The sequence below is a fragment of the Mesoplodon densirostris genome, chromosome 8 (genome assembly GCF_025265405.1).
Source record: "Mesoplodon densirostris isolate mMesDen1 chromosome 8, mMesDen1 primary haplotype, whole genome shotgun sequence".
Lineage (NCBI taxonomy): Eukaryota > Metazoa > Chordata > Mammalia > Artiodactyla > Ziphiidae > Mesoplodon > Mesoplodon densirostris.
Window position 1 is genome coordinate 84079541 of NC_082668.1, and position 22360 is coordinate 84101900.

At 36.6% G+C, this 22360-nt stretch overlaps 1 protein-coding gene across 2 annotated transcripts in view; it reads right to left on the reverse strand.

Moving 5' to 3' along the window:
• Positions 1 to 22360, reverse strand: part of SLC38A11 (solute carrier family 38 member 11) — a 50995-nt gene that overhangs the window by 17475 nt on the left and 11160 nt on the right. For both annotated transcript variants that reach the window (XM_060107085.1, XM_060107086.1), the window contains 2 exons: positions 20237 to 20343; positions 18166 to 18245 (listed from right to left, as the gene is read on the reverse strand). In XM_060107085.1, the coding sequence (XP_059963068.1) occupies positions 18166 to 18245; positions 20237 to 20343 (187 nt within the window). The remainder of the gene's footprint in view (positions 1 to 18165; positions 18246 to 20236; positions 20344 to 22360) is intronic.

Sequence of the window (22360 nt, forward strand, 5' to 3'; positions counted from 1 at the left end):
GTCCATATGGTTCCTTGATATTCCTAGATAAGATGGAGTGTGAAATAGTACCTATGATGATTTTGGATTTTCTGTGTTCAGCTTAATGATGCTGATTTTATAAGATGGAAAATACCAAAAACATGTTACAGATAGGAAAAAATGTGTGTCCAAATCTAGATAAAGAGAAGGAAAGAGACATTGAATATGGTTTTCCAACCTTTTATAAATTAGCCTGGGATTGAGTTCCAGAAAAATGGTTCCAGAGAAAAAAGAAAAGAGAAAGTTTCTTGGTATATTTTATGAAATCTTGATACTCAATGTGGATGAGAAAATGAAGTTATAGACTGCTCTGACTTTAGAATATAGATGCTGAAATAGAAAATGAAATATTATCAAATGCAATCAAGCAATGTTTAAGAAAAAAGTCATGTCTAAGAAGAGTTTTTTCCAATAAGTGCAAGAGTAGTTCAGTAATAGAAAAATCTATTAGTATAAGTCATCACATTAACAGATTAATGGAGAAAAAAGCTTATGACTGATGATTTCAGAATAGGCAGAAAAGCGTACAATCCAGTATTTATTTTGACAAGCTTGCTAAGCACGCTATTATTAAAGTAGAACTTCCTTAACCTAATAAGGAATATACACCAAAACCTATAGCAAGTGACATATTTAAAAGTGAAAAGTTAGAAATATTACAATTAAAGGCAGAAACTAGATGAGGATGTTCACTATCACTGCTTTCAGAAAATACTATTGGAACTCTTAGCTAATGCAATAAAATAAGACAGTGATAAGATATGTAATCATTGGAAAGTGATAAAGTATTTGGACACAATAAAATTACATACACAGAAAATTCAGGGGAATCTACTGACAAGCTATTGGAATTAATAAGAGCATTCAGCAACTTCACTGGATACAAGCTCAATATACAAAAATTAGTAGGGTTGATGTATACAAAAAAGAACCAGTTAAAATGCGTTTTAAATGGCAGTGACAACAAAAACACTAAATATTTTTAAAGATATGCATAATATTAATGGCATGACATAATTTTATTGAAAGACAAACAAATGGAGAGATATACCATGTCCATATTTATGAATGGGAAGACTCAATATCATGTAGATGTCAATTCTCTCCAAATTAATATTTAATTTCAAAGAATAAAACATAATATCGATGGAGAGATTGTTTTAAACCTATAAAGGCAGGCTTCCCTGGTGGCGCAGTGGTTGAGAGTCTGCCTGCTGAGGCAGGGGACACGGGTTCGTGCCCCTGGTCTGGGAAGATCCCACGTGCTGCGGAGCGGCTGGGCCCGTGAGCCATTGCCGCTGAGCCTGCGCGTCCGGAGCCTGTGCTCCGCAACGGGAGAGGCCACAACAGTGAGAGGCCCGCGTACCGCAAAAACAAACAAACAAACCAACCTATAAAGGCAAAAACCATAAAGGTAAAAATTGATAAACCTGATAAAATCAATGGAAGGTAAATATTAATATAAAATATCTGTATAATAAAATAATTCATATTCAAAGTTAAAAAATAAAGAAAAGCTAAAAATTGGGAGATGAAATGTGTCTTGCATATAACCAAGAAAGGGTTATTATCCAGTGTATATTAAATGCTACTGCATATCATAATAAAAAGATATTCCAATGAACAATAGACAACAGGTAACTGACAGAAAAGGAAATGAGAATGGCCAACAAATATGCTGTATGTTGCTCACCCTCCTTCATAATTAGAAAAACTCAAATGAAATACATTAAAAAAATTTTACACCTAATTCAATAATAGCAATGTTGAGAAGTTGCTAGAACAAGATACAATTATTATGGAGGGAACTGTAAACTATAAAACAGTTTGGAGAAGATCTTGGCAATATCTAGTAAAGTTTAAGGCACTCAAAGCTTATAAGCAAACAATTACATTTCTAAATTTCTAAACCATCAGATTGTATGCTTTAAAGCAATTAAAAAGAGTCACCCAGTGCTAATTTTATCAAAATGGAAATATACTGAATACGATATTGAGGGAAAAATAGTGAGTTATATTAGAGAATGGATATTTTTTTACCATAGTGATTATTTATGTATATTTTACAAACATACTAATCAATACTAATACATAAATGCATAGTATAAGTATAGAAGCATGAACAGGAATGATTCAAACCAACTTAAGAATAATAGTTATATCTGGGAAAAGAAAAATGAATCCAACTTAAGAATTATAATTACTGCTATGGAAAGAGAAGTAAATTGACTTTTAAATATGATAGTCTATTGTTGATAAAGACTGGAAACAAATATAGAAAATTATTTCAAAAAGATTTAGCCCAATTTAAAGCTTTCTGAACTTTATATAATTATACAATATTTTCTACATGAAACCTTTTTGGATTTGAACTTAATTTTTAAGCTTAAATTTCCATAAATAGTCTACAACTGAAATTATATTCTTCCTGCTGGAAAGTCATTCAAATCATTCAATTTTCAACAAATATTTGCTGAACACTACCAATGTGGCAATCAGTGTTATGACCACTGGAAATGCTGCAGAGAAAAAGACAAAACAAAGAGGTCAAATATTTTTTATTCTGTATGATAATCTAGAATAGCAGCATACAATAGTGTGTTGGGGAGGAAGACATTTTTTGCTATTCTAGGTTCTTCTGGCTGCTCTAAGAGTTAAATTGACATGAGACAGATTAACAGGAGAAAATCAAACAGAAGTTTAATGACACGTATACATGGGAGAGACCCAGGGGAACTGAGTAACTCGCCAAAATGACCAAAGCCCTCACCTTAAATACCATCTCTTTAGCTAAAGACAAACAAGGATGTTGGGGGTAGTAGTTTGGGACTTCAAAGGGGAGGAAGGCAATTCACATGAAGATGGAAAAGTAAATGTTTGGTAAAGAAATGTCTTCTGGGGGCCATGTGGAGACATGGGACATTCAGTGGACCCTGATCTCTAGCCCTTGCCAAGTTTCTCCACCACACCTAGCACATATTCTATGCAGGTATCTCTGGTGATTGCTCTATTCCAGGAACGTCCCTTTATCTGAATTCTTTTAGGCGGTGAGGAAGAAGGTCAAAGGTACTTCCTGAGTCTTTTGGGTCTTGATTGTTTTCAGCTCGAGATAATCCACCTGCCAAAGAGACACATTTTGGCATGGCAAATTTTGCTCCCCTACAATTGTTTTCTGTGCTGATGGAAATGTTCTACATCTGTGCTGTGCAATATGGTGACCACTATACATATGTGGCTACTGAGCATTTAAAATTATGGCTAGAGTTAATTAATTTTTAATTCTATTTAATTTTATCTAATTTAAATAGTCACATGTGGGGGGAGATAAATTAGGAGTTTGGGATTAACATATATACACATTACTATATATAAAATAGGTAAAAAACAACGACCTACTGTATAGCACAGGGAACTATACTCAATATCTTGTAATAACCTATAATTGTAATAACCTATAATGGAAAAGAATCTGAAAGAGACTACATATATATTTAGATATATACATTTATATGTATAACTGAATCACTTTGCTGTAAACAACACTGTAAATTAACATTTGCAACTAACACAACATTGTCAATTAACTATACTTCAATAAAAAATCATAAAATAAAAAAAATAGTCACATGTGGCTGGTTGCTACTGTGTTGGACAACATAGATCCATTGCTACAACATAGATCCACAACATAGATCCATTGCTACTGTGTTGGAGAGGTATAGGTAACTTTTGTTGCAGAAAACCTAATTAACTTCTAATGGTCTAGAAGAGTTAAAGAAATTACTTAAAGAGGGTTTATTTTTCCTGCAGTGTAGCTTATGCTGTAAGTTTCAGCTACTATTTACCAACTGAACTTCCTGAGAGGCAAGTAGAAGAATGGAGGAGATGAGTGTAACAGTAGACAAGAAGAATACTTTGTTAACTTATAATGAACCATGGCTACTAGAGAATTTGAGAAAGAAAAAAACAAGAAGAAAAGAAAAAGAAGACAAAGAAAGCAAAAAAATAAACTGGGAGAAACAAATCAAAATTGTCATTATGAATACAGACATGGGGGAAAACACAGTACATAGTAGTCATATTGAAATATTATTAAATATGAACCAAGTAAAGACTAATCTGTTATTACAAAGTGATTAAATTATAGGATGAGCACTTTCCTTTTATTTAATTTTAAAGAATAATTCACAATAAATAACCTGTAACAGGAAATGGTTTTCAAATGATTTTTCAAAATCAAACATATTAACATACAACTCTTCAGGAGTATTTCTTTTGTACAAAGAGAGTCTAATTTTCTTCTGAAGAAACCCCAAAATAAGAACTACTCTCTGGTTTCTTTTTGTTTTGCATTCTTCTGTTGGTGCCTGTCAAAGTTCATTTCCCTGAGAACTGAAACCAACCACATTTACTGGTGTGTGTCTAGAGTTTGCAATGGAAGCCAACAGTTTTGAAGTTAGTCCACTGCAGTCGATAGCATCTCTTCAGCAACTGTTAATGTTACCTAGTAATGCATAAACCAGCTCTTTATCCCCATTTGGCTCCTACTTGCTTCTTTCATTTAATGTGATTATTTGCTGGTTATAGATAAAACTGTGATTAATATTGTCAATAGGGGACAACTAGAACAATAATGAACTTAATTTCCACTGTGAAGGAACTTTCTCTCGACTAAGGAAAAACATATGGAATACAGCGAGCTGAAATGGAAAAAGATAATGAGCTTTGGGGTCAGGCAGATTTGGATTAAAAAAATTTTTTTTTAAGAACATAAATTACCATTTTTATTTTCCAATGGTACAAAACAATTTTGTCAAAAACAATTTCCAACTTAAAATAAAGAGTAGAACAAAGTTTTCAAGTATAATTTCCAAGATTAACCCTGTACGAATGATATACGTATTTTAGAAGTTCCAATACTTGCTGGGGAATTTTTTTAAACACTAAACATCTTTGTGATTAAGGCTACTTTAATCTTATCAATTAACCTTCTAACAGCATACTGTGAGAGAACACAAGCAGATTAAAAACACCGTGCTGTTTTCTGCACAAAAGAGACCCAGGTGATGCGGTGACACGAGCATGTCTGGCCTGATCAATAACATGAAAGACTTCATCTTCAGACCAGCCGACCTGCACAGGGGGCCGCACAGACCCGTTCTCTCTCTCTCTCTTCTCTAACTTGGAACAGTAAACATTATTTTAGATCATCTTAGCAAACTAGGGGCAAGCTTACAAACCTCGAGGCTCACAGTCACTCTAGGTGGGACCTCACACACCTGGGGTGTCTGATTTCAAATAAGCCTCGGAAGACCCTCTCATGCTGACCTGCCCCTTTTGCTGCTCTCCAGACGAGAGGGTCAAGGGCCTTCTCACCCTTCTGAAGGCTGTCACCACACAGAGGCCAGCATATCTCTTGATGTCCACACAGGCGCTGGTGGACATTGCCACACAAGGGCCAAGAAGTGTGAGGCCTGGGGGAGCCCTGCTCCCTGGTTTGGAGCCTGCGGGAGCCCTGGCCCTGCCCCTCCTCCTCGCTTCCCCTCCCCTCCTCTCTTCTGGCTTTGCCCCACGCCTCCCGCATCAGGTCAGCGTGTGCTGACCGTGGTGTCTGTGTGGGCGTCCTGGTGGCCATCAGGCCTGCTCGGGGGTTGGCCAAGGTGAGTGAGGCCATGCAGGGCCACGGGTCAAACAGGTGGGCGTTGTGCACTCATGACAAGGAAAGACCTTCAAAAGAAAGTGAAACTAAAATAACAAAGAACTTCTGCCTAAGAATATTTGGCTTTAGAAGGTAAATAAAATAATTACATTTCTTAAAATATAATTTTCTGACTGACATTCCTAAATCCTACATGTACATTACTTCCTAACTGCAGATTTTCAAAAGGCAATTAATAAAAAGACAATTCGGGTCATTCTTAAATAATATGAGCATAAACTTTTTAAAGATTAGTTTATGATTTCCGGTATTTATATACACATTCTACGGAGAGATGGCTATTGAAAACAAAATAAAATAAAATAAAAACCAAAGGGGCAAATGAAGTCTCACTCCTGCAGGGAAGTAAAGCTCTTTCTGAATCAGACAGGAAAGTGAGAAATCGGACCCAGCCGTGCAATGTCTCCACCAGCGACCGTCCGAGAGCAGCGTCTACGGTCATGCCTAAGATACCTCCTTCTGCAAATAACCCTTCAGACACATTCAAAAATGGCTCACTGAGACCTAAATTAAGCTTTTAAGATTTGGTCACTTCGTGGGAAAAGCTGGTTGTGATCTGCAAATGACTATTTTCAATTCTTGACTCTCGTTTTGTTATTTTACTCCTTGTAACGGTAAACGCAAAACTTAACTTTCATCTCGGAGACAAATATAGAGCACACAGTCAAATAAATAACACAGAGAAGAGAACATTCCTCTGGGCAGTTACAAACACTCGGGGTGGGGATGCTCGGCGGTCACCATGTCAAAGCCCTCTCTCATGGCCCTGCTCTGACTGTGTCGCTCTGTGTCTCCTCTGGGGTTGGCGTGATCTGCTGGGAGGGAGGGGCTGGCGGGGTCCCCCTGCATCCAGGAGGACAGCCACTCGCGCACAGTGACCGCGTGTGCCTCCATCTGGCGCTGCAGGATTTAAATTTTAACTTTATGATATACTAGCAGGGTGACTTTGGGCAGACTACTTAATGACACTGGTCTTAGTGTTTTCTGCTGTAGAACAGAGACGATATTAATTGTATTTTGTATATCTGACACAAAGGTTATGAGAAAATGAATGAGAGAGTGTGGTATATAGTGGACAATCAGTGTTAGGTGGGACCTTCTTCTGCTCTTTTTCCCTTTCCTCATGTTATCACTAAAGTAACAATACATGTCTTAGTCTGGGTGTAAGGACCTGCAATTTCATGAAATGCAGTGTTCATCATGGTATTCATATTCTTTTAGAGAATGAAGGGACCTTGAGAAAGGTAAGCTATCTTATTTTAAATAAGCAAACGATAAATCTTGATAACAGATGATACAAATGCAACCAAACGGGCAGCCGTTTGGTTTTGATTATGGTGAGAAAGATGAAAGGATTCATTTATGCTTTAGATATTGACAGATAAATGTTCGGTATTCCATCCCACCCACCATACCCCATACAGTTTTCTGCACAGCTGGGTCTGCCAAATTAGTGCAGTTTCCAGCTGCAGAAAACCCCTTGGGTAATCTCAGGGCACGTGGAGCTGCTCACCTCACTCCAGGGTACAGCTTAGCCCAGCTATCAGTTCCCCAGCTAAGCTGTAGCTTCTCTGTGCTGATATAAATTTTGCTACAGTGGTGTGGAGACTACCACCAGTGGAAGATAATTCAATGTTTGAATAAAAGAGGGCACTCATTAAACCTTAAGATATTGGACATCTAAAATGGATAGAGAGGCAAATTGCCTGATTATTTAATCACCACTTGGATTACATCTTAGACTTGAAAGGAAAAAAAGTATAAAATTAACCTTTTACATTTTTAAGATTCTATCTATACACACATGTACATAGATTAAGGGTTATTCTTGGTGTTAAGTTACAACGACATAGAGGGAGCTAAAGATGTGAAAGAGCTAACTCACTTTGCTAAACCCCCGTGTGTAAAGGACTCAGACACACCAGAAAGCTACTCAGGATGCTCCAGCAAAAGGAGACAACAAAGAAAAAAAGAAAGATATGAGAAACTCGAAGTAGGGTGTCTAACACAAAAAAAGAGGTGAAAGGAAGTCCTAGAAAGACAATGGGGCAGCAAACTGAGAAATCACTCTATCAGAAAGGAGCAAGAGGACAAAGGCTCTGAGACTCCTCTCTAGGAAAAATAACAAGATTGGTAGATTATCTTATATGTTCGAGCATTTGGAAAAGGAGTAACAAAAATAATCAAAGTCAAAAGCTAAACTAGGAGAAAATATTTTTAAAAGACACATTTCACAAAGGACTCATTACCTCCAAAATATACAAAGAACACTTCAGACTCAACAATAAGAACACAAACAACTCAATTTAAAAATGGCCAAAGATCCACTGATGCCCTAATAGACCCCTCACCAAAGAACAGATCCTTTGAGTAAACAGGTATATGAAAAGATGCTCCAAACCATATGTCACCAGGGGAGTGCAAATGAAAACAACACTGAGATACCACTACACACCTTGAAAGAAAGAAAAAAAAAAGTACAGCCATTAGACTGGCCAAAATCTAGAACACTGACAACTCTAAATGTTGGTGAGGATGTGGAGCAATACGAACCCTCATTCTTTGCTAGTGGAAATGTAAATTGGTACAGCTACTTTGGAAGACAGTTTGATGGTTTCTTATAAAACTAAACATACTCTTATCATAGGATCCAGCAATCATATTGCTTGGTGTTTACCCAAAGAATCTGAAAACATACGATCCACACAAAAACCTGCCACACCGATGTTTATAGCAGCTTTCTTCATAATTACCAAAACTCGGAGGCCACCAAGATGGCCTTCAGAAGGTGAATGGGTAAATAAACTCTGGCACATCCAGATGATAGAATATTACTCAGTACTAAAAGGAGATGAGCTATCAAGCCATGAAAAAACAGGAACCTTAAATGCATATTACTCAGTGCAAGAAGCCATTCTGAAAAGGCTAAACTGTGGAGACAGTAAAAAGATCAGTAGTTACCAGTGGTTAGGGGTGGGGGAGAAGGGATGAATAGAGGAAACACATAGGATTTTTAGGGCAGTGAAAATACACTGTATGATAATATAGTTATAGATACATGTCATTACACATTTGTCCAAACCCACAGAATGTACAATACCAAGAGTGAACTCTAATGTAAACTATGGACTTTGGGTGATTATGATGGACTAACCTAGATTCATCAACTGCCACCAATGTACCACTCTAGTAGGGGATGTTGATAATGGGGGAGCCTAGGCATGTGTGGGGCAGGGCATTTGTGGGAAATCTCTGTATCGCTCTCTCAACTTTGCTGTGAACCTAAAACTGCTTTGAAAAAATCAAAAAATATTTTTTAAAGCTAAACTGAACATCCAACTAAACATGATTAAAAACAAAACCAAAAGCAAGTCTCAATTCTAGAAAAAATGTAACGGAAGGGAAATATAACTAACTTTGAAACTTGCTTAAGTCTTTACATATTATGATATGGAAGAAGAAGAAAAATAATTAGAAAGAGCTAAATCCTCATCTACTATATGACAACAGTGAGAATCCAGAAATAACAGTTACAAGCACATTACCTAGAAGTAAAAATGTAAATGCCAAAAGATACAGCTGAAATAGGAAAGGATTTGGTAGGAGGCAGCTCTATTTCATTAAAAGCAATTTGTAATATTTGATGTTGTAAAAATATGTGAATATTCTTTTGAGAAAAATAAATCCAAATGAAAGCAATATTGGGAAGAGGCAGGATCTTTTAAAATGTCTTACAAAACTTCAAATAAATCATGGCAACATAATGAAGGTTTATTATAAGGTTCAGATCATTTAAGAAGCAATGCTTCCAGTGTTTTAACATATTTTAATACTGACAGAAATACAGATTGGCTTGTAGCAGTTTGCAAATACTTTTACAAGAATGATTGCTTCTCTTACTCTGAAAAATCCAGACATGCTTAGTTATAAAATTTTTAGAAGCCTTTTCCTTATGTGTGCGAGGTGGGGAGGTTTTCGGGGCTTAAATTCATTTTGCAAAATCATCTCAGTTTGGGTTCTTGGATTCAGGTTTTGCAACCTATTTTGAAAGACATACTTTTCCTTATCTTTATAACAGTAGATTTGTAGTAATAAGCAAGTAGGAAGCAAGTCCCACCAACTACATCTCCAGTCTTCACAAACTGGAGAAAACAAGCTGCATAGCGATTGTTTCTGATCACCAGAACATCTGACCTCCGATCAGGAGGATCGGACACCACATGTGTCTGTTGTACCTGAGCAAACTCTTTTCAGCTAAACACAGGCACCTTCCAAATCATACAATCTCGGCAGAGCCTGCGTTTTTGTTAAGAGAGCCTTACATATTAACCTCTTCAACCAGATACATCTGGGAGTTAAGTGCTCTGGCTGGCACACAAAGGCTCCACATTTCCTGTCACACCACAAGCTATTAGTGACATAAGCAGATCTGCCCACTTCCCTAGCTCCGCATTGGCTGACAGCTCTCTGCCATTTCCTCGCTCCCAGCTCACTTTTCTTCTGAGTCTGTTCTATAGACAGCTGTGGTCCACAGGAACACATACAGCTGTTCAGGAACATTCTTCCTGGGTATCATCCTAAACATCAAAATGGATCCTTTTGTTCTTAAACGCAAGTGCTCAAGGTTTATATTAAAGTAAATGTAATTTCAGATGTGAGCTCCAGATGATGGTAGTTGACCCTTGAACAATGCAGGGCTTAGGGGCACTGACCCTCAGAGCAGTCGAAAATCCAAGTATAACCTATAGTTGACCCTCCCTATCTGAGTTTCACATTCGTGGATTCAACCAATTGTGATTGTGTAGTACTGCAGTATTTACTATTGAAAAAGAATTCCCAAATAAATGGACCCGAGCAGTTCAAATGCATGCTGTTCAAGGGTCAATTGTATTTACCACTGGGGTTCTACTTGGGTCGTACCTCTCTTCACATTATTATTATTATTATTATTGGCTGTGCCATGCGGCGTATGGGATCCCAGTTCCCTGACCAGGGATTGAACCCGTGCCTCCCTCCCTCCCCACCAATAGTACAAGTGCAGAGTCCCAACCACTGGACTGGCAGGGAATTCCCCACCTTATTATTATATGTTGTCCCTGTACAATCCTGTTCATATCAGACTCTCCTTAAACTCCAAACTTGCATTTCCAAAACTTCTTTTTCCTCTCTCTGCACCCCAAGGGTTACTCAAAACTGATGTTAAAATTAAAAACTTATTTTTTTTCCAGACCCGCTTCCTTTTTTATCCTTGTTAACAACTTAAAAGAAGCTGGGGTTTTTCCTCGATGTTCCCAAGCATTTAGTAAATGCTTACTGGATGAACAGACTTTTTCATTTTCTCCTTTTGGTGGTGAGTTCTGGACCATCTACAATTCTGGTTGTCCAAGCTGGAAACCTTGGCAACACCCTCCTCTTTTTCCTTTTCTTTTCTGCCAACCTTGCCTTTATACTGTTCCAGTTGTCTTTTGCCTGGATGCTTGCCTCCAAATAGCCTCCTCCCAGGCCTTTAACCCCCATCTATCCTCACCTCTGTGGTGCGAGAAGTCCAAAATGAAGACTCGCTGTGGTTACTGTCCTGCTGAAGAACTTTCAATGTCCTATCAACTAAAGAACAAATCCAACTTTCTTGGCACTACATGTAAAGCTTTCCTTCCATGTTGGTCTCTACCAACCTCTCTATGATCATTTCTTTGTTCACTCTAGCTGAACTTTCAACTCAGAATCACCAACATTCTAGTTACTTCCCTAACACAGAAGCTGTATAGGTGGTGGCGATGAGAGAGCAGAGGTCAGTAGATTAGGAAAGCACCATATTCGGCAGTTTTTCAAAAGAGATAATATGGAGACATGACCATTGTTAAAACTATGATAAAATATATATTTGAGGAGAAACATAAAAGCAAGATAGAGTTTTTGAGAAAATTCTCAAGGGATGCACTTTTATTTTCTTTGATAGTTCCCCCAACCAGTGGCAGTGTCCTTCTTCTCCAAGTACCTCCTGTTAACGTTAAATCTTTAGGTCATTATACACCTCACACCTCTGGGCCTCACTCATTTCTGCCAACAGTAGCTTCCCACTCCTCCCTCCTCTCCTTTTTTTTTTTTTTTTTTTTTTTGCAGTACACGGGCCTCTCACTGTTGTGTCCTCTCCCATTGCGGAGCATAGGCTCCAGACGTGCAGGCTCAGCGGCCATGGCTCACGGGCCCAGCCGCTCCGCGGCTTGCGGGATCCTCCCTAACCGGGGCATGAACCCGTGTCCCCTGCATCGGCAGGCAGACTCTCAATCACTGCGCCACCAGGGAAGCCCCCTTCTCCTTTTTTGACCCAGCTAATCCCAGTACATTGTTTTAAAAACAGCAGATCACATACTGTCTTATCTTGAAATATTACCTGCCTTCCCAGGTTGTGCTAAAGGCCCTTCCTGTTTCCATTGCGTTTTGCCATAACTCTATTAAATATTATATTGAGATTAACTGTCTATTTTCCCCATTCACAAACTATAAATATCTGAGGTCATGGACTGTGCTTTCCTCATCTTGGCAGCCTCAATACCTAGAAGAGTGACTGGCATAAGCCAGACATTTAATAAATGCTTAATAGCTGAAAGAACAGGTGACTCGATTTTTGCTCTTTGGTTGTTAATCTGTACCACAGACCAGTCTGGCTTCTAATCGGAAATAACACACAGGCGGCACATTTCACTAAGGCAGCCATTTATAAAATATAATTGACGAGCTTCCCTGGTGGCGCAGTGGTTGAAAGTCCGCCTGCCGATGCAGGGGACAAGGGTTCGTGCCCCAGTCCGGGAAGATCCCACATGCCGCGGAGTGGCTGGGCCCGTGAGCCATGGCCACTGAGCCTGTGCGTCCGGAGCCTGTGCTCCGCAACGGGAGAGGCCACAACAGTGAGAGGCCCGCGTACCGCAAAAAAAAAAAAAAAAAAAAAAAAAAATTGATGATGAGCGGGATGAGTCCTTAACACTGAGCAACCCAGGCTGCTCTTTCAGCTCCACTAACACAGGGACTGGACTGATCTTCTTGGAGAACATATTGTCTTACAGCTGTTTTTTTCTATTTTCACGCAGACTCAAGTCACATGATGGTTCTATTTGTTGCTTCATGTCAGCAATTGGTCTGGGAAAACTTAACACTAGCTCTAGCAGTGCTACAGAACAGAGTCAAATGGTATTTTAGCAAATGAGTGGGCAAATTTTGTTAGCATGGAGGCAACCTTAGGAACATTTTCTTTGCCAGAGATTGTTTTTGTATGAAATTTTTAATGTCCTAAGATCATTTTTATTATCTCATGACTTCAGTCCTCTCCAAGGAGCACCCTATATCATGAATTCCAACTTTTCAAGATCTCCTGGGGGACTTTCACTCCATCTTCTGCCTTGATCTATAACATGTTCCATATCTCCCATGGTAAAAATGGTATCTTTTAGACTTCTTACTGCCTTAAGCCACTGTTTTGTCCTGAGATTTTCATTCATTGAGGCTCTTAAAAAACAAAAGGGTTTGGTTTTTTTTTTGGTCAAATTCACTTAGATCTTAATTCTGTCTAAGCTACTTTCCACCTATATCATTTGACTGAAATGCCTGAAGGTCACCAGTAACCTCCTGTCACCTCAAGTGGACATCTGTAGTTTAAACCACGCAAAGTCTACTCCCTCTTCCTGTGGCATCATCATTGCCTTGATTTCCTTTGGGATACCTTTTCCTCTGCTCAGAGTCTATGTGCTTTAGTTGAGCTGATCCCATCTTTAGCTTCAAAGGTAGGCATGTAACATAAACATAAGCAATTCAATACAAGGCATGATCGCCATGGGTCCTCACTAGAGCCAATCAGAACTAATACTGGAAGTGAGGTTTGAGGTAAAATAAAAGAGAAAGCTCTTTCTATTTTTATGGACTTGGACTTGGACTTGAATAGATCCAAAATAGGATATGAAGCCAAAGGATAAAAAAAGAAAAACTATGATTTTGTTGACTGAGCTCCTAAATCCAACCAAACCTAATAACAGAAACAGCCTTGAACTTTATAGCTGTGTGTGTCAATAAATTCTCTCTTGCCTCAACCAGTTATGGTTCTATGGCTGTTGTCATCTGCAACAAAAAAGGCAATAATTTATTCATCATCAAAAAAAAAATCAGTGGCTGGTATTTGCCAGAACTAATCATTCGCTTTTCAAATATGCACTATTCCTTTGTCTTTACCCATTTTTTTCTGATCCTTCTTTAATCCCCTCTAGTTCCTCTTTATATATACCTATAATTGTGGAATTTCAGGGTTAGAATGAATAAGGGGTATCAAAACTAGTAGGTACTGAGATCCTTGGAAAAGGCACATTTTATATGCATAAATACCTGTTAAAAGTGTAGATACATTTTTTGAAATTATGTTTGGAACACTATACTATTGATTAAAATGCTGTAAAAGAGATGTTATATGAAGGGAGACTAGTTATAGATTTGGACTGCATGCTATCATTTCCATCCTGAATGTAAAGTATTGAATATTAATGAGGCACAGAATGAAGGTTTTCACAGTGATAATGCCTCTGATTGTAGTTTGAAAAAAATGGGAGAAATGTGTTATTGCATTTTGATACTAGCACACTTTCTGGAAAGCAATTAGATTGCCTTGCCACCTCAGTTTTTAGAAAGCAAAAGGTTAGAAAACACAATAAAACTGAGCATTATTTCCAAAAAGAAATGAAAGTCATTGGACTGTGAGATATTTGAAATCATATCAAAAAGAAGAGTTTATGGCCCTATGAGTTATGGAAAAGGAAATTGAATTGTATGTTTTATTTTTAAAACACAACCACTACAAAGGTGTTTCCATAGTAACAAGGTCAATTCCAGTCGCCATTGCAGACCTTCCTCTTTTCTGATACTGGGTTTAAAGATCTTTTTCAAATACCACTTTAAAAGTCCTATGAAAAAGTACAAGGTTTCTGATCATTCATCTGAACAAAAAAATGAGGAAAAACACACATGGAGTATTGAATTTCTCATGTTTTATGGATTATAAGCATTCGTGGCTGTCATATTTTCAGAGAAAGCCTGCCTGACTAGCTACTATGCCAGCCCCTAAACATGGAATTTGATTAGTCTGATTGTAAATCTGGACAAACAGAAGTTGTTTGCAGTAGTATTCAAACAGAAATAAAAGGCAGCACAGTATTAAAAAACACACTTCCTAAACATTTAAATATTGAAAGAGTTAACTAAATAATCCCTGTTATTAGAAAAATTTCAAAGACTCAGATAAAATATGATTATCAGCACTAGAGGAAGGTTAAAAAGATACAGGTCACATTTTGTTTATAACAGAAATAAATAGCTCTTGGCCATAAAAATCAACTCATTTAGCACCACCAGGAAGTGGCTTCTCCTTCCTCTGTATCAAGATACACTGCCTATATGACAGTCATTTGTATCATCTTATCTTCCCCACTAAACTGTGCACCCCTCAGAGTAGAGATACTTTCTCTTTGTGTTCACAATAGTATCTCACACATATTTTATATATAGAAGACACTGAAAAAAATAACTGAAGGATGAATCATGAAAAATAACGACACAACAGTAACTAAAATAACAAAATCTTTGGCCTATTTTTAGAAATGTGTCAGTTAAAATGTGTACTCATGATTTTAATCTCTTCAAACCAAGAGGCTCTAGATCCTTGTTCACAAACTCAAAACCATTAAGTAATAAATCCAGTTGCCTGACCCCTACATCAATTCCTTTAGAATCTCTGCAAGTAGGGCCCTGGCATCAGCAATTTTTTTTTTTTTCAGTACGTGGGCCTCCACTGTTGTGGCCTCTCCCGTTGCGGAGCACAGGCTCCGGACGCGTAGGCTCAGCAGCCATGGCTCACGGGCCCAGCCACTCCGCAGCATGTGGGATCTTCCCGGACTGGGGCATGAACCTGTGTCCCCTGCATCAGCAGACGGAATCTCAACCACTGCGCCACCAGGGAAGCCCTGGCATCAGCATTTTTTAAAGCTACTCAGGTAATTCTAATGTGAAGCCAGAGTTGAAAATCATTTCTTTAAACTGTTCTGCTTGGGCTCAACTGATGGCTTATTTATTTACTTCCAACTTTTAGCTGCTTGCTTTTTTTCCCCTGAATATTCCCTCATAGTACTCTATTTACCAAATCTATAACACTTTTTATTATAACTTGATTTATTCTCTACGTGATAAAGGCTTCAATTGAAATAGTTCTGGCTTATAAAAGTAAAAATTTTAAGCAAAAATTATTATTGTATTTTGTTCAATACACTTATTAGCCTTTCGTTGCTGTGAATTCAGCTTTTGAAAACCAGAGCCGAATACAGTACCAATATTATAGATGTTAAATACACCTAGTAGAATTTAATATGTGCTTTTGTGCTTTTAAGCTTACCTTTCCCAGGCCTGTAATGCCTTTTACACCCTTATCTATCTGGAAAAATTCAGATTCCTCTTTCTAAACGTCCAGATCATATTTCTCTTCCTCTAGGAAGCCTTCCTTAATTCAGACTATCAAGAACTCTCTTCTTCGGCGCTGACACTGCCCCTCATTTATGCTTCTATTTTGCACTCCTAATACTGTATTGTCATTTCTTTTTCTTTTTGTTTTTAAAATAAATCCCTCATCCATAGTTGATCGTGAACAATGTGCAGCAAGTGCCGCACAGCAAAATAGTTAGAAGCCATAGGTACTCAATAAGTGTTTACTAGATGAAGGAATAAATGGCCATATTGAAATGAACCAGGTGTACCTATCACTATCACTATGGACTGAATTGTGCTCCCCACAAAATTCATATGTTGAAGCCCCAACCCAAATTCGTGATGGTATGTGAGGATGAGGACTTTGGGAGATAATTAGGTTTAGAAGAGGTCATGAGGGTAGGACACTCTTAATGGGATTAGTGTCTTTATAAGAGGAGACACCAGAGAGCTTGCTTTCTCTCCCTCTGTCTGCCACATGAGGACACAGCAGGAAGGCAGGCATCCGCAAGTCAGGAAGAAATCCCTCACCAGAAACCAACCAAGCTGCCAGCCTCCAGAACTATGAGAAAATAAATATCTGTTGTTCATGTCACCCAGTCTGTAGTACTTTGTTCCAGCAGGCCAAACTGACTAATACAACTATGAACTGGGATTACGTTATTTGAAGAGAACATTAATATAAACATTACAGATATTTATGCTATCTCCTTTTATTGAAATCCTTAAAAAAAGTTTTTGTTTTAAAGAAAAGACCATATGAAATGTAGTTAGTCTAGATATTTCATACTTCCTTTCAAATAAGTTTAAGGCATAATTTTTGGTATTTTCCTGGTCAATTAAGAAGCCTGACATAAGTCATATATAGTGGAAGATGAAGTGATTTTGCAGAACAATGTTCAGTAGGAAAAAAATAAGTTACCTTGGGGCTGGCATTATCAATTATAGCTATTCACCAGGTTTCTTTTTTTCCTCACAGATAACAACTGAAGACCCAGCATGTTACTTGCACTATGTTAGAGATTGTCTTAAGTTAATTTTATTTGTCTTATGTAGGATAAAGAAAATATTTGAGTTGTCATGGAAACTCCATAATGTATTATTTATTAATTTATTCAACAAATAGTTATTGTGCATTGTGGGAACCCAATTTTGTGTTTAAAGCTATTTTAAGCTAGTTTCATTAAGGCATTCTCTTGGGACTGTGGATACAAACTACCCAGTCCTTATCTGATAAATCTATTCTATAATCAAAGCATAAGAACTGTGTGGTTTAGATCAGTAGACTCTCTACTTTGAATTTCACAGATAAGTAACATTTTTAAAATTTGTGGAACCAATGCCAAGTTCCCAACATTTTATTTGGCCAAATAATAATCTAAAAAACAAATAAATATCATTACCAACTATCACTATTAGTTCACAAATGACAAAGCATTTTAACACAATTAAAGAATATAATCTTAGTAGAGAATAAAGGGTGGTTTTCAAGGTGACCACATTTCATTAAATAGAGAAAAACATCCACTATATTCTTTATTCTTCTCATTTCAACCTAGACTGGTGAAAACTTTGTTAAGAACAAATCCATCTGTGAGATAGATACAGAAATTTCTACCATGTACCATTTCTCCCCCTTCTGCCATCTACCACTTCTCTACTTTGTTCCTATTTCTCACTATTCAAAATCCCGTCCTTATTTTAATTCTTTAGGCAGGCCATTAAAATAATAAGCAAACTCAGTTTAATCTCATCAGCTACTACTTAAATGTAATCATTTTCTCTCATTTTGTCAAATACTGAAGATAAATGATGCTTCTGGTACCATATAACTTTATGTTTCTGCATTTATATCATATGAACATCTGAATGATAGGTATAAATCAAATATCAACCAATGAAGCAACAAAACTTACATGTGTGGACCCAATGAAACTACCCTTGCCATTACAATTCCAAGAATCAGAGTTGTTAAAACTGTAGAAATAAGAGAGATCTGAAAAAGAAAATGTAAAGATATATGGTCAGTTTAGAAGAGAGACAATTTTATTGAAAATATTAGGTGATTCGCTTTTTACTTGAGTAAACTTATGTACAATTTTAAAAGTACAATTCTTTAGTAGTTTATTCTTACAGATTGGTATTGATAATCTAAGGCAGGTAAATTTTTATCAGATCATAGTCTTAGTTCTTTTCCCCCCAAATAGAACAAGTACCAAATATGACTATTTCATAAAGGGAAATTATGTTTTCATTTTTCTTCAGGTTTTATTTTAGTGTTGACTTGTGCTTTTTTCTGTCTATAATTGCTTCTTGCTTCTGTCGTTATCCTACCCTGCCCCTTCCTACACAACGTCCCCCCACCCACTCACACGCATTTTCGGATGCCTCTGCTTTTTCCTTGCTGCTTTCTAGCTCTACTAAGTCTAGTTTTCCTCTGTGGTTTTGTCCTTTGGTCTGTGTTTCTAGAGTCTTCTCTGCTACTTCCTCTCTCTTCTGTCACTATTTTAACTGGTTACAATATAAACTGGTCTGTGTGTATATGTGTCCTTTGCACTCTTAACATTAAATCTGTGTTCTACTCTTAATTTTTTAAATGGATAAGCACAATTTAGAAATTTTTGTCTGATAATATAAAATTGCTTTTATTTCATTTGATTGTCATTAATCTTGTTTCCTGGGTTGTTAGTTTTTAACTAGAGAGAAGGTTCTATTATAAGTCCTCTGATCCACTCAGATATTGGAAAAGAATCCGGTCACATAGCTAGAAAGTGGCCAACGGGGAACTCAGATGCTTAGCCTGACTCCAGATCAGTGTTTCTAACTACTCTGTTTTGCTCATGGGAGATTTATTTAAATACATCAATATGACATTTTTAAGGGACACTTAGGGTCAAAATGTTCAAGTATTAGTAATATGATAGAATATTAGTTTTCTTTTCATAAATGCCTTGCCTTTTGCTCTCAGAAGAAAGCATTTATGCCTACATTGAGCATGTGGAATGGAAAACAGTTCAGACATTTCAGAAAATTCACCAAAAAAGTCCCTTTTAATACACTTTAGTTTATTTCTGGATGCCTGCTATGGAATGAAGGATCATGGTCAGAAAACTCTGGAATATCATCCCCATTCTCAGCTCTACCTGGAAGAAGGGGCTTCATCACTGTGGATACACGCGAAACATCACAGTGAAAAGTAAAAATAATTAACTGTTGGATTTTTCAAAATAGAATGTAAAAACAGATGAATAACTTAAAAAGATTCTTTTTTCATCAGCATGCTTGGCATAATGAGGATGCAACACCAATAATATTCTGGGTAAAATACAAACACTTCATGAGAGTAAGGAAATAAAATGCAGCCAGATAAAGGCTAATGCATGCAGATAAGCATATGTGGTGAGTTGAATACATACTTGGTTGGTTTCATTAGAAATAAATCACCATTTCTCTTTAGCAATAAGAATCATAAATATTGGCCAAATTCTCAACAATTAATCAAATATTGACATTTAAATTCACTGGATAAAAAATGGGCACAATAGATGTTGTAACTTACAAAAACATTTTAAGCCAATGAAGTGATTCATTCTTACTTCATTAAAGTTAATATAATTTTAAATTGTTTAAATGACTATCTACAAAGAATGATAGAAAATAGACTAGATTTTTCAGTAAATAGACTTGGTTTAAATAGAGTTCTTTATATTTTCTAAAATTAAAGTGTGCTGTCCGTGTCAGAGTATCTACCTTAAAAAAAGAAAAGGAAGGACCTATTTATTTCATAGTCATCAAGTATTTAACCATCAGTTCCCCCAAATAAGATAAAATATCAAACATAGTTTACTCCAATACAATTATAAGTAAACTAAAAGAAACTAAAGATGAATACTGTAATCAAGAACTTGGCCATAGAGATAGTAGTTTGACAAAATTAATTCAGGTAACAAAGTGCATTTCTTTGCCTATTTAAAATGTAAAAATTACCTTTCCAAGTTTCGCTATATCTCGATACAAGGACAAAGGCAGAGTAAAGGCAACAGTGGAAAGCACAATAATGAAATGGTGACCAATAAGCAAGTTTTCAGGATCAACTAAAACACAATAAATATTATAAAGTGTTTATGAGTAACACCAGTGACACAAGTAGTCAAATATTTAATTTAAAAAATGACTTAATTAATACAAAGCGCTACATAAATGACAATTTTGAATAAATAAATTCCATAGAACCATGTAAAAACAGAAATAATCCACAAAAAATGTAAATACAAAATAACTTAAGGATGAACCTATAATTCAAATTATAATATTTTGCATTCATATTATTTTAGTAGCCTCTGCATCAGTTTTCCTGCTTCTTCCTTCCTTTGTCCCCTTAGTGTGTATATATATATATAGATAGATAGATAGATAGATAGATAGATATAGATATAGATATATATTTTTTTGCCATACGTGGGCCTCTCACTGTTGTGACCTCTCCTGTTGTGGAGCACAGGCTCTGGACGCACATGCTTAGCGGCCATGGCTCACGGGCCCAGCCGTTCCGCGACATGTGGGATCTTCCCAGACCGGGGCACGAACCCATGTCCCCTGCATCGGCAGGCGGACTCTCAACAACTGCCCCACCAGGGAAGCCCCCTTGGTGTATATTTTTAACCTAGAAACTACAGAGATCCTTTCCAAAGGCTAAAGACATTATGTCACTCCTTGTCCTAAACCCTCTAATGGCAAAACCCTTCATTCATAAAGTAAGCAACATGGGGACATGGTATGTTCTGTGGCTTTTTTTCCCTAACTTCTGTATTCCAGAGAGACTTGATCAGTACAACTTAAAATTTCAAACCTCAAGGTTTTGATAAAAATATTCACTATATTTTTACCCTTCTATTGAGAAAGAAGTGATTTCCCTGAAGGAAAAGAGACAAAGCAACTTTTTGGATAGGGAAGTTGTCATAGGGAAGCTGCTGAAACCTGATATTCACTGCAGACTCTTGGCTATCAAAACAAGGAAATAATAGAGAGTGTGTGTGTGTGTGTGTGTGTGTGTGTGTTTGTGTGTGTGTGATCAAATACAAACCAAATTTGTAAACATAAAATAAAACATACTTACAAGGATTTATATATATATATATATATATATATATATATATATATATATATTTAAAGCTGTGCTAATCACAGTATTCACTTTAGGAGCTATGTATCTATTCCAATGAAGACACTATTGTTTAAATTTTTAGCTCATATTGAATTCCTTCAGAGATCATATGATTATACTTTTGAAATGTCCTCAGTGGTACCAAGTCTTTGTGCATTAATTTCCGCAAAATCTAAAATCTGTAGAAGCCAAGTCTGTCAAATAAGTAAGTGAATGAGGTAAAAAACAAAAACAAAAACAAAAACAAAAAAGAGAGCTATTACTCTGAAAAGTAAGACTAGTTTTCTTATATGGCTAATAAACTAACGTACAAGGAAGTTCCAAGGTGGGAATTTCAAAATGGCATAAGTTATACACACACACACAAACACACACACGTATATACCAGAATGGAAATATTAATCGTGGGTTTTTGTTTAACTCAGTCATAACTAAACAATCATCATAACGTTGTGAGTCAAAACAATAAAACAGGAAAGTCAAGTTCCAAAACCCTTGAACTCAACTATTTACATATTTTTGGTGAACATAATATGAATTAAATTATTTGTATATCTGGTCTATTTACCCTTTCAAACTGTTTGCTCTACTAATATAGTGTTATCTTATTTATACGGATGTCTGAAGTTACATGTATCCTTAAAATTCTGGAAGTATAGATTGAAAAGGAAGGAGAAAAGGAAAGAAGGAAGCAAGTGTTGGTAGGATTATGCCTACTTGGTTGTCCCAAGAGAAAGAGACTATGCTATGTTTTCTAACATTTTCCTCATACATATGTATTACTTCTTAAATAAGAAAAAAGAAAGAATTTTTTCTAAATTAATAATGCTCCTTTGAAAAACTGAAAAAATAGCAAAGGAAACAAAAAATTCCCATGAATCTCACAATTAAAAGATAACCACAGTTTATATGTGAATATATGTTTTTTTTTCCTTATTTATGGAACT